Below are 12,896 nucleotides of genomic sequence, written 5' to 3' on the forward strand. Positions count from 1 at the left end.
TCCAAGGGGCTGCTCCCGTGCAGCTCACGGGCGTCACTGGGTCTGGGCACACGTAACAGAAGGAAGAATGTGGGCCTGGCTATTTGGGAACATTGCTAATGCAGCCTGGAGGGGATCGCAGTGCCATGCTCCAGAGCCCGGCTAGGACCCAATGTGGGATCTGGACTCCTTTTCCCCTGAATGCTGCTCAGGGAGCAGGGGAGTCGAGATTTCTGAAGGTAAAAGCACAGCCAGCACTGGACACATAACCAGCCACTGCCCTCAGCTTGTGGGCTGGGACCCACTTTGTCAATATTTCCTCTGTCCCAGGAGGACAGTCAGAAACCTGAAGCTTGTCACCCCAGCTGCCTCTTTCCAGGTGCGCCCGTCGCCGCGGTGTCCTGGCAGAGTCACAAGGACCCTCCAGAAAGGAGAGAACAAGAATTACACTCAAGTGTCCCAGCTGCCCTTCCCCCACAAGCAGGACTGCTGCCAGCAGGACAGGGAACACCCCAGAGCAGAACAAGTGCCCTCACCACGAGCCACGCGAGTGCTAGTGACAAAGTGCAGGCAGAGGAATGAATCCTCCCCCCGACTCCCCCCAACACTTTACTATTGACCCAGCTTTTCCACGCAGAGCTCACAGGGCAGGTTTGCCAGGCAGCCAGAAACAGGACCCCTGCACCTTGTGCTGCCATGTGCAAAGGGAGTCGGACTGGCAGTGCTCTGCACTCCCCTTGCACTAGTGCAAGTGAGGACACCAGGGGCAGGGCAGTGGAGATCCAGGCCCATAGCAATCACACAGTAGCAGGTGAATGGCTGCTGTATGTAACTAACGGACATAGCCCCCCGTGACTACAGCGACCCCTGGCCGCAGTGTATTCCATCCTTGGCACCAACGGCAGCTGGTGACAATATCACGGAGTTGCACAAGCCCAGACTGATCGAGTGGGCAGCTCACCTGCTGGGGCGGAATGGAAGTGGCAGGGGAGGGAGAGCTCGTCCCAGGAGCAGCAGCAGGGGCCCCTGCTGCTATCCTTAGCCAGTTAGGAAAAGAGATTAAAGCCAGGCTTGGTAAAGGTGGCACTAGTCATTTGGTTCAGAAGTGTGCTTGGCAGCAGAGCCCCCTTTCTCCTTGAGCCAGCCCCATGCTCAGGCCGGGACAGGAGCATCTCTCTCTACTGCTAGTGTTCCATGCAGCCTGGCGCTCCAGCGGGCTCTGCCTGATGCACAGCCTCCTCCCAGCGGTTAGCACCCCTGGGAGCCAGGCAGGCGACCCCCCCCCCCCCCGCCACCCTCTCAGCTTCGCAAGGCACCGTTTCTGCTCAGCGTCCTCACGCCCAGTCTGTGTGTGCTGAACCAGCCGCTCTCACTCACGCACGCACCACGTGAAAACACACACCCACCCCAGCTCCAGCTCCAGCTCCGGGAGTTCCCACCTCCTCCCAGAGAGAATGGAGCTGGCCTGCTCCCTTTCCCCTGCTGGGATCACAGCCTGCTCCCAGGCCACACGGCATTCCAAGTCTGGGCTGAGGAGCCGCGCGAATTGCAGGCCTGTGCGTAATACAGAGGTGTCTCGAGCATGGTTAGTTTCAAAATAAAATAGATTTCCCTTCCCGCCGCCATTAGAGTTTTGCTGCCTCGTGGGTCAGACTGAGTTTGCTTCATGCCTTTGGTGGAGCTTTCTGTTCCGCCTTGGAGCCCGCCAGACCATTCTCAGTGTTGTCGATCCCTGAGGAGCTCACGAGACACTCCTTCCTAGGAGAGAGAACAGCACCTACATCACGTGGCTGGCGCCTGCAGCCCCCCTCAGCCTGAACGTGGACCTGGCCCCCTCAGCCTGGCGTCACTGCCCCTCCCCACCTGTCGGAGGCCAGGCCCCAGGGGTGTATGCACTCAGAGCTGGGGGGGAAGCTCACCCCCCATTGCAGCCATGGAGGGAGAGACGTGCAGGCATGGCTCCAAACACTAGACTGGCACTAGTGCCTGGATTCTCCCTGCTCCCCAAGAGGCACGATCATTCCCACGGGGCAGGCAGGTCAAGTGACACATTGCAGGGCACAGAGAGAGTGGGCAGCAGACTCCAGGAGTTCCTGGCTCACACTTTCAAAGAGCCGTGCCTTCCCCATGCTGGGCAGAGGACTCAGGACTACAACCCCAACACAGAGCTAAGTTTGTGCCACACTCTCCAAGGGAAGCCCTGTGCTTCGGGCACTGACAATAGGACCGGGCGAGGCAGGTCACAGGGAACTGTCCAGACACAGGGCAGCAGCAGGCTTTTGTGCATGTCTGCACCAATCCTGTTAGCTCAGTGTCCCTGTCCCAGTTTTACAGCTGGGGAAATGGGGAAGTGAAAAGCCAGCTAGAGGCAGAGCTGGGAACAGAATTCAGAAGAGCCCAGTTTCCAGTCCTGGGCCCAGTTTGCTGGGTCATGCTGCCTCCTGCCCTCTCCTTGTGAACACCCAGGTGATGCCACTCCGGTGTCTAGGCTGGGGAGGAGGGTCAGAAAGAGCACAAACATCCATGCATGTGGTACGCATGACGCTGCGCCCAGCACAGCGCCAGCCAAGGGTTATGCACCGCACCCCGCAGCCGGACGCAGCGGGGGCTGGGAGAAAGGAAGCCCATCCGTACTCACTTCTTCTCCTGAGACTTTTTGAGGATGAGCAGGATGATTTTCTTGATGACAAGGATGAGGATGAGGAGGCCGACGAGCCCGCCCACGGTTCCCACGATGATGCGCGTCAGCGTGTTGTCCACTGGTACCACTGCAGGAGAGAGCGCCAGAGGAGATGTTAGTGGGTACCACTGCAGAAGAGTCCCACCAGCACGGTGTCTCTGGCCCTGAGCAGCAGGAGACAGACACTCAGCCCTCGGCCACCACTGGAGCTGCAGGGGCCACTCAGCTGCCTCTGCACCGCAGAACAGTTCAGGTCTTTAAAGTCGAACAGCCCTGGGCGTCACCCTCTAGTCTCTGCTGCCCCAAGCCTGCTCCAACAACTGCACAGCTCAGGGGTCAACTTGACCGTAAGCCATGGAGGGAGTTTACCCCGTGAATGCCCTCCTTGTGCCCCTGGCTCCTGGCCTGTAGCAGGGCCCACAGGGGATGGCGCGTATCTTTATCTTAGCCATCGTCACCTGGAGGGATTGTAGGTGTCTCAGGTTGTGGGTGCTCAGCGTGAGGGGTCTCAAGTTAGGCACCCAAAATAGATCAAGGGAGCTAAAACCCAGAGCCCACTCTGAGGTCGGCCTTACTTCTTGGCAGGAGGAGGGATGTGAAGTGAAAGACCCCCAATTCTGCCAATGCCCCTCGGCCAGTCCAGCCTTGATCCTCTCCTAAACAGGTGCCTCTCCTGGGGCTCTTTTCTGAGGTGGACAGCCATTTGCTGAAGACTAACTAGAATATACACTGGTCACACTAGAACTCCTGGGAGCAGATTCTACTTTCCTTACACTGATGGAAACCCAACAGAACCCACATGTCCTGAGGCCCAGTCCCCTGCTATGACCACTAGCAGGATATCTTGTTTTAGCTTTGCCTGATCCTGCTGGTCACTCAGGGGAACCTTTGTCTACCGGCACCAGCAGAGTGAGGGTGGGAGGCTCCTCCTGGCAGACACTTACGCTCCTGGACCACCTTGAGGATGATGGTGGCATTGTGCTCAGCATTCATTTCCTTTGGGTTCCTGACATGGCAGGTGTACTTCCCAGCATCATCGAAGTCCACAAACATGGAGATGGAGATGTTGTTTTCCTTCCCAGTGGTTGTGCCAATGAACCGAACCCGAGAGTCTGCGTATAGCATCGTCGGCTCGGATGCTTTGTTCTGTATAGTCCCGTGATATATCTGCAGGGGGAGGGAATGCAGCAGGACACTGAGCAAGCAAACAGCACAGCCAGGCCGCAAACTCAGCAAGCCCCAGACAAGGGAAGGCCTTGAGAGCTCTGCCGGCTGAGTCAGACAGACACAGAGCTACCAAGGCTGAGGGTTGGGGCCCGGCTACATGACAGTTTGTAACCATGTTGCATCCAGGTCAGGGACAAGCACGCTGTAACAGTGCCATGGGTCAGCGACAGCTGTGGTGTAAATGTGGATTACAAGGGGACAATAATTCTCTTTCCATCCCTCCCTGGCTTTCTGAGGATTTTGTCTCCTCCGGACTAGGGGTAGAATGAATCTAAATGCTTGGCTTTTGCCCAGGGCTCCCAAAGCCAGTTATTCCTCTCAGCACATCCCTTCCCCACCCCCGAGATGTCTCCTGCATGCTAGGTATGCACCAGTGAAATGAACAGTCATCAACAGGGAAACTCCAGGGGCTGAGCAGAGTGGAGGGGGGGCTTTTAATGGAGGCAGAGCAGAACCATACTCCATACATGGTGCCCCTTCCTGACTCTTCAGCACGCGGCCAACCCCCCCCCCCCCCCCCCGCCTGCATCTGGCCAAATGCTGGAGGGCTCTTCTCCTTATTAAGCCACATTTGTATGAAATGACAACTTTGTTTAGTGCCTGTTGGGCCCCAGAACCAACGGCCCTTTGGCATCTCACGGCGAGCACGAGAAGGGGCCTGTTTAGCTGGAAAATTCACTGCGTTTTGCTCAAAGTGCTGACCTGCTCCTGAGTGAAATGGGACATTTCTGAGCAAAAGGGATTGATTTAACCCGGGGATTTGCCAGTCGCTGCTGCCGAAGCTCACAGACATGCCTACAGGAAATGAAATGGTGACTTTGCTGCGGCCAAACCGAGTGGAAGAAATTTTCTCCGTTCCACACTGCTCCACCCAGCGGTGTCTCCTGCGGGCAGTTATGGTGCCCAGCCAATAGGGTGCAGTGGGCTCTGAGAGGGCAATTGCCAAACCAGATCCCTCGTGGCCAGCAGGGTGTCCTAAAGCAGGAGAAACAGGATCCAAATCACTGTTTGAAGCACTAGCAGCCGGTCTGTGCTGGGGGGACCCAGGAGAACTGGCAATCAAACCCAGCGAGGAGCAGAGCACGCCACGCACCATGTCAGTGCTGTTGTAATACCAAGTGAAGTCAAGGTTCTTGAATCCTATGCAAGTGGTGAAGATGCAGGGCAGCTGCACTTCTGAGCCGTTCAGAGCCATCACAAGGTGGTTTTTCCCCACTGAGACCTCCAAGGTGACAGCCATGGAGAAGAGCTGTAAACCTGCCCGGGGAAAGAGAGAACAAAGACACATCAGTTTCCACAGGCACCCGATACCAGATTCTCATTCAGAGATGGCATCTCCTGGGGCATGCCCAGAGGCTACCATCATGCAGTCACCTGGTAACAAGATGAGATTGCTGGTCCATTAATTGGGCTCCCTGGAGGCACCACATGCCTCAGACTAACCTAGCCAGTCCCCGCGCTGCCTTCCTAGAGGACACAGAGCAGGACAGAGCTTCAGGAACACGCCCTGGGAAAAGGCAACTGCGAGTAGCCTGGCCAGCAGCAGCAGGGAAGGGAGCGTCTCCCAGCTCTGGCCTTTCACCCCAGGCCCCTGGCGACCACACTCTGGAGCTCTCAGTCCTGCTCAGGTGTCTACAAGCCAAGCACCACCCCCATAATCCAGGCTGGATGGGTCCTGGCAACTGAGCCATGGCCCAGACCAGGGCAGGGCCGCAAGGGGGAGCTGTTCTGGAGGGTGAGAAAGGAGACATTAGTCATGAGGCCAACCCCACCCTCGAGCCGGACAGAGGGATTATGGGACCTTTGATAAATGACACCGGGGTGAACCTGTTCTCATGTTTAACACCGGAGAGCAGCCCAGGGGTTAGGTGCTCCCTGGATGGGTCTGAGCCAACCAGGCCCAGAGCAGCCTAAGGAGAGTGGCAGCACCGGAGAATATTTACGAGGAGTTCGACTCTCCGGGGCAGGATTTCCCTGTGACCGTCCTGGGGGAGAGAGGGTCTGTCTGGTTAAATCTGCCCCTTCTCACCAACCCCCCCAGCCACCCATCGCTGCTGGGGAACGGGATTGCTGGCTCATCAGGCTCCAGGAGGGACAGGCTCCCCTGGGGTCATCAGTCAACTCCTCCCCCTCAGCGCAGTATTGTCCAGTGCTGCCGGCACCCCCCCAAGGAGGCAGGGGGGTGGGGTGGGGTGCCTGAGCAGAGACGCTCCCTCCAGAGGAGCCACCCCCCTCAGCCCCACATCCTCACTCAGTGCAGCTGGGCCTCCCGTTCCTGAGGGAAAGGGCAGAGCAGGGCTGCTTCGCAAGGTCTGTAAGAACTCCGTCCAGACAGGCGCAAGCTATCTACAGAAATTAGTGAATGTTTGCTGTAGCTGTCACTGGCTTCTTCCAAAAATGTCCTTGAGCCCGAGCCCTCCGAGCAAAGCAAACACAAAACACGTTTTAAAACCAAGGTAAAAAATTCCTACATTGTGACACATGCTGAGCTATACCACCCTGCTCTTTGCCGAGTCCCCTGGCAGCAACCAATCAAAGGCACCGAAACAGAGGAGGCCTGTGTAGACGCGTGTCCTTTCTGCCCCGCCTCCGTTGCTAATGCAGCAGCTTTCGGAGACTTCTCTTTGCTGCTCTGAGATCAAGAAACGTGAGTTGCCCCGTGTTGCCGAGATCAAGGGTGGCTGCTTGAGACATCAGCAGCGTTGGGCAGCAGGGCCCAATCCCACTGCTCTGCACTGGGGGACAGCGCTTATTCCCACCGCTGTGGAGCGGGCTTAAAACATTAACGAAGCTGAATTCTCCGCTCGCTCTGGCCGCTGGCAGCATTTTAAATCCTCTGCCCACCCCAGCATGAGTGAGACACCCCCCCAGAGCAGGGCAGCAGGAAACACTAAGCCAGGAGCGGCGAGGTTTTTGCAGCATTGTACCATTTCTTCTCCACAGGGAACTACCGGTCATTGGACTGGCCTGGGGAGGGAAGAGCTGGCACGTTCCCACGGAACAACAATGCCCAGCTACAGCCCCGTCAACCAAAACTCCCAAAGCCCTTTGCCAACATTAAATCTCCCAGCACCCTGCAGCTTGGCTGAGTTCCCACGGGGGTCCCACAGAGTCAGTGGCAGAACTGGGACTGGAACCCAGGCAGGAGCTCGAACTCCTCATTCCCTGGCCTGCTCTAATCACTGAAAACAACCCTCACGTAACCCCGTCCTCCTTGCGCTGGGCTTGCCAGAGCACACTGCACCTGAAACAACCCAACCCGCCATGGGGCAGGTCAGGACAGCACCTGGAATCCACTGGAGCAGCCAGCGTCCCAACGTGAGGCAGAAACGTGACCCGGGCGGCTGGGATTCACCTCAATGGCCACTGGAGGCCTCTGTTGTTCTACAAAAGGGCTGCAAAAGAGCACTTACATCACTAACAACCATCAACTCGTCCCGGTCCCGCAGACAGCTCCCTGGGGACAGAACCTCTTCCCCCGGCTAGGTGGGCTCCTCCTCCCCACCCCCTCCCACACAGCACCAAGGAGGGAAGAGCTCACAGTCCGCTTGGAGCAGAATCCAGCTTTGCCATCTTGAAAGAACCTTTACGCTTCAGCCCTTTTCCTAAGCACCTCGGCGTGCTGGGGGTATGGCCACAACCACCCCTTTGAGGTACAGGAGTTGGACAGCCTGTGAGGGTCCCTGAAGGAGAGCAGAGCTGTTAGCACTTTCCTTGTTGTAATATCGAGGTACCACTCCCTCTCTGCCCCAGAGTCCTGCTTGGTGGTGGCTCTGGCTAACCAGACCGTGCAATGAGCCTCACAGCCTCAGTCACTGAAAAGCAGAATTAAAATACTCAGCTGCAGACAATTTGCACTGAGATTCCTCCCCCAACCTTTTTTGTTTAAGCCTGGCTGAGTTGGCCGAGGTACAAAGGGGTCCGATTTCCTTCCGGAGATCAGAAGAACCAGCACCTGGTCTTAGAACTCAAGATGACTCCAGCTTAAAACGTCTGAGCCTCTGTTCTACCTATGACAACACATGGCCAGTTTTTCCTTCTTAAAATGAGGCTGCCCTTGGGTTATCTGGGCTTGGATTTTCAAAGACACCTAAGGGAATTAGGCACCTAAATTTCACTGGAATCCAAACTCCTTTGAAATCCCAGTCCCTCTCTCTCTAATTTCTCCAGCTCACTTAAAATTATCTTGAGAACCAACAGCTCCTTGCCCTACCAGAAGCCCCTCACTGGAGTTTTCCAACAGGCAGTGGGTTTTAAGTACTGAAAATTCAATTAAATTCTTGTTTTCAGAGTCTCTGTTCAAAGAACAACCCCCTACACAGACTAGGACAACTGCCCAGCAGATAACGACGCCCTCGGCGGGTACAGGAAGCTCTGAACCAGCCCTATGTGGGGCCTGCTGGGACAGATCAAACAGCACCGGAAAAAGCTGCCACTGCATGTCTTGGCTCCTAGCCCCTGGATGTAGCCAGGGCACTTTACAGAACCTCCCCCAGGCTCAGATTTGGGTGTTATGCTCCAAGCAGGGCCCCAGATATGCATTTCTTTCCTCTGCTGGGAAGGAAGGTATGACAAATATTTTTAAATCCATAACTATTATTATTCTCAGCTGCATTAAAACACTTACAATTGTTTCCTCTGGTCCCTGACACACATTTTCCCCATTTAATTTTAGCAGTTAGCTAGCTGTACCCCCCGCTAGCAGATCAGCAAAGCGAGAATGATGGAGCCTAGGAGAGAAAACGCCAAAGGAGACACCACTGCATGTATATTAGTAATTGACGCAGGTAGGGCAAAGGCCTGAGAGCCAGGGCTCTATTCCTGGAGCGACCTTGGCAAGTCACTTATCCTCAATGCCTCAGATTGCACATCTGCAAAATGGAGATCATCCTGCCCAGCCCTGAGTGAAGCACTTGGAGACTATGGATGAAAGTGCAAGTGCCGAGTACCCACGACTCGCTGCAGAGCAGCGGAAATCAAAGCAAGCTATTTTCTGTGGGTTGATCTTTCCTCATGGAAACATAGAGTTTACTTTTAAAATGTAAATATTTTTCGAGGAGGAAGGAACAATAACTTCAGTGTTTATAGGACTTATAGAAATGGTTAAAGCTACTAAATTACAGTAACATAGGAACAGAGGCTCAGAGGGGTCTCGTGTGTAGAAAGATACACACTGTCATACAGGACCATATCATTACAACAGTGGGTGGGATAGTGCAAACTGTCCAGAATTAATTAAAAAGAACAGGAGTACTTGTGGCACCTTAGAGACTAACAAATGTATTAGGTGCCACAAGTACGCCTGTTCTTTTTGCGGATACAGACTAACACGGCTGCTACTCTGAAACCAGAATTAATTGACTCTCTCTATTTATTTGGGAGCCTTGTTACATTTGATGTTCATCCTAAAGCACCTGCTCCTGGAGTCGTGTGATTACATGAGACTCTCAGGTTTCCTTTAGAACAAAAGTAAGTTCCAGCCCTCCTGACTGCAGAGAAAAGCCTGAACACATGGTCTGAGAGCTCCCTAAAGGCTGAGAAACCAGCCATCAAAGAAAGAGCCCAACATTTAGTAGTTTGTAAAAGTCTCCTGATTTGGGGCCCGACTCCTGATTTTTGAGCCCTTGGCATTGGCCGTGCTGTGAACCATTACTCCAAACCGGTGCCCATCTCCAAGCCCTGACAACCAGCCTGCGCGCCAGCCTCCAGACACAACTCCCTTGGGCTAGTTACCAACAGCAAGTTCCTTCCCCTCAACACAGAGCACCCTCACTGACATGGTGCAAGTCCACAGTCACCGCGCTGCCTTCCCTGGACTCTGGCAGTCTCCTCTGACCCAGGAGAGCAGAATTTGGCCTTGTGCTGTCTGAGGCTCCAGCTGACAGCAATGAAGAAACTCGAGCGATTAGCAGCAGGATATGGCTAGCACTTAATAAACGGACCGTCCCGCCGTGGTTACCGGCTAGGAGAGGCCCCGGGAGCTAAGCCCTGCCTGGCCCCAGGGCACTGCAGCAGCGGTTTCTGCTCCGCATGTCTCCCCTAGGGCAGAGCAGCCCTTGTTACCCATGCGGGGGGCTCCCGGAGCCGGCTGGGGGCGAGTCCCCATCCTCAAGCCGCAGCCTGGGGCGCTCTGGGCCTTGGGGGGAGCCCCGAAAAGCGGAACCCTCCGGCCCGAGGTGTCTCGCTGATCCCGGGGGCAGCAAAGCGGATGCCTGGGCGAAGCGCTCCCAGCCCAGCCCCGAGGCAGAGCGCCCCGGCTCCGCGCACCAGGGCGCCCCGTCCCCGCACGCCCCCTTACCCAGCAGAGCCGCCGCCGGCCCGCTCCGGCAGAGCCGGGCGCTGCTCCCGTCCGCCGCCATCCTCTGTGCCGGGGCCCCTCGGGGACCCCCCGCAGCCGCCAGCGGCGGGGCAGGGTCGGGGCGAGCTGCCGCCGGAGCGCCCGGTCCCGGCGCAAGGGGCAGGGGGACAAGGCTCGAGCCACAGTCCGTCTGGTCCCCGCCGCAGCTGCAGCATCCGGCCGGGGCTCCGCGCAGCCGGGCAGGGCAGGCGGGGGCGAGGCGGGCGCGCTGCCAGGGGCCGGATGAGGATGCTGCGGGGAGCGGGGGGGCGCTGCAGCCGGAGAGGCGTTGGGCAGGGCCGGGGGCGCTACGCCAGACTAGCCGGGGAGCCGCCTGCCGGGCATCCCGCAGCACCGGGGGGCGGGGGGCAAACCGGCCCGGCAGGGGCTCGGCCAGGGCCCGGCTGCGGGCTAGGACCGCTCCGAGGCGGGGCTGGGTTTGCGGCGCTGCAGCCGGGCCGCCCTCCACGCTGCAGCTCTGCGGTGCGCGCTGTGCCGGGGACACGTGGCTCCCCGGCTGCAGGCAGGAGCCCCTGACCCGCCCCCGCCTCCTGCGGCCCTCCCAGCACCGGGCTCAGCCTAGCGGGTCCCACCCGGCCCCCTTCTCCTGCTGCTCCTGGGGTGCCAGAAACGGGCCTTATCGCCCCTGGCTTCAAAAGCCCAGGGCCATGCCCCTTCAGCTCAAGGAGACTCCCCCTTAGCTACCAGCAGCATAGAGTCTATGACACACAGCTGAGCCGTGCTGAATCCACCCATCAGCGGAGCCCCACAACCGCCGCACACTGTATGACACGGTTACTTTGGGTAGCTCCCCCCTGGGAAACTCACTGCTCTTTTTCCTCAGCAATGAAATAATTGGTGTTTCTAGAGCATCTTTCATTTTAAAATAGTGAAGCAATTAACACCCCGTCATTCTCACACCACTGGTAGGAGCCAGACAGAAGTGTGTGTAGCTGGGTAAAGAAGCCCTGCAGTAACCCCTAGACTCCACTCCCCTTCTAGGCTTGTGTGCCTTTTCACATAGTATTGTGTATACTTTTACTTCTAGTCTGGTTTCATCAGATTCCCCTTCACTGATACTGTGCTTTGTTTCTCTGTCAAGTTAATTAAACACATATTGTTGGGGGGTTTTAAAGGAATAGTGACATAATTTTATTGGCAAAGTTGTGATTGCCATGAAAGAGATTCTTGGGTTTTCTCCAGTCACACTGCATCATCAAATAGACTGAAATTGCAATTGACTAGAACCTTTTATAATCCACTGTACATTCTCAATGAGTTTATGTTTTGCTTACACATGCCTTGGCGGATGACAGGATCCCTGTGTATAGTTTGCACAGAGATCCTGTGCAAGAGGTGTATAGGGGTTGTGTAATTGCAAGGAAAGTTATCAGGAGTGAAGTGCTGTTAATTTGAGTAGAAAATGCACAGCTGGAACTAAGAATGGCACCTGTCCATATATGCACTAAAGCCACAATGTTCAAGAGTGGCTACTGGTTTGGGGTGTCTCCGTTTTGGAGGGCCCTGCCTGACACCTCAGTTCTCATTCTGAGAGGTCATGGGCATCCACTGATTTTAACTGGCCACAATCACCCGCTTGAAGAACATAACTATTGGAACAGACTAGCTGGGGAAGTGGTGGCTTCTCAGGCTCCTGCTGTCCTCAAAGGGAGAGTGCTGCCTTCTGGCAAAGATGCTTTAGTCAAGCAGTTCTCAGGGCAGGGCCGGGCCTGGTACCTGGATGACATTCGATAGCCTGGGGTTTACAGGTCAGACTAGAGGAGCTGAGACACCCTTCTGGCTGTAAAACCAGCGATGAATGGGCATGAAGGCTGATAAAGGAACAACTGGTTCATGGAATTAAAACCTCTGGGTAGGGAAGGCTTCAGTCTAGCTAAACCAGCTCTTTCTAGCATACCTGTCCCTGTGGCATCCAGTAACAGAATGCCTGACCCTGCACGGTGCTGAGTACCTCCTGTGGTGCACTGGTGTCCTCCCTCAGCACCTTGCAGGATGGGACCCTGTAGGGAACAGGGGACCTGGCCCATGGGAGGAGCCATTCAAGTGTTTCTCTCGTGCAGCTAGTAGAAAACTATGGGGTAAAATCCAGCCCAGAATTTAAGCCCCTAATTAGTTCTCAGCAGAGCTCCATAGGGCTGAGAGCATTGGAAGCAAGCCGGGCATGGAGCCTGGATGTCCCCCATGTCAGTGCAGATGACCGTGACACCAGGCTACAGCAATCCCAGATTTCTCCATGCCTGAATCCACATTGGCAGGATGAACAAAGCAAATCCCTCAGGTGTATGACTGGGAGGCATCTATCCGGTGCTCCCGGCAGCAAATATTTCCTTCCAGTCTCTGAAGCCACAAATAGCAGCACATGGCTATCAAGGCCCAGACTGCATGTGGGAGAATAAAGAGGGGGTGTTAGAGAAGCCAAAGAGAAGACTTCGGAGCCTACATTCACACCCTGAGCGTTTATTTCAGGATAATTGCCTGAACATGCACTCTGTACATCAACAACCTCTTCCTAATAGCTGCATCCATTAGCCCTCACCTTCTGCGGACCACATCCAAGCCGGAGCAAGGAAGAGCTTGCTTAATGGGGGCCTCTGATAATGCAATTGTGCTATTTTGGTGCATTACCTTTCCTCTCAACTGCATTAGAGAATC

The 12,896-nt window shown here is 55.8% G+C and overlaps 1 protein-coding gene across 2 annotated transcripts; it reads right to left on the reverse strand.

The window, feature by feature from the left end:
• Window positions 1–1,323: 1,323 nt before the first annotated feature.
• On the reverse strand, window positions 1,324–10,245 carry SCN4B (sodium voltage-gated channel beta subunit 4). 2 transcript variants are annotated; one of them, XM_024207316.2, is made up of 5 exons: window positions 10,185–10,245; window positions 4,980–5,143; window positions 3,604–3,826; window positions 2,618–2,747; window positions 1,324–1,737 (listed from the first exon to the last, which is right to left on the reverse strand). In XM_024207316.2, the coding sequence occupies exons 1-5, from the start codon at window positions 10,243–10,245 to the stop codon at window positions 1,644–1,646; spliced, it is 672 nt and encodes a 223-aa protein (XP_024063084.1). In that variant the 3' UTR covers window positions 1,324–1,643. The 2 variants fall into 2 exon arrangements, with proteins under 2 accessions (XP_024063084.1, XP_024063085.1); XM_024207317.2 differs by lacking the exon at window positions 10,185–10,245 and adding an exon at window positions 6,138–6,218.
• Between the last annotated feature and the right edge of the window lie 2,651 nt (window positions 10,246–12,896).

The sequence above is a fragment of the Terrapene carolina genome, unplaced genomic scaffold (genome assembly GCF_002925995.2).
Source record: "Terrapene carolina triunguis isolate 2854851 unplaced genomic scaffold, T_m_triunguis-2.0 Scaffold374, whole genome shotgun sequence".
NCBI lineage: Eukaryota > Metazoa > Chordata > Testudines > Emydidae > Terrapene > Terrapene triunguis.

What these genes read in the sequence shown, in the direction of transcription:
- SCN4B (XM_024207316.2), bottom strand. Translation starts at nt 10,245, where the DNA reads ATGGCGGCGGACGGGAGCAGCGCCCGGCTCTGCCGGAGCGGGCCGGCG. An exon ending in ATTACAACAGCACTGACATG is followed by an intron (nt 3,827 to 4,979) that starts GTGCGTGGCGTG and finishes CTCCCCCTGCAG; the next exon opens with ATATATCACGGGACTATACA. An exon ending in AAAAAGTCTCAGGAGAAGAA is followed by an intron (nt 1,738 to 2,617) that starts GTGAGTACGGAT and finishes TCTCTCTCCTAG; the next exon opens with GAAGGAGTGTCTCGTGAGCT.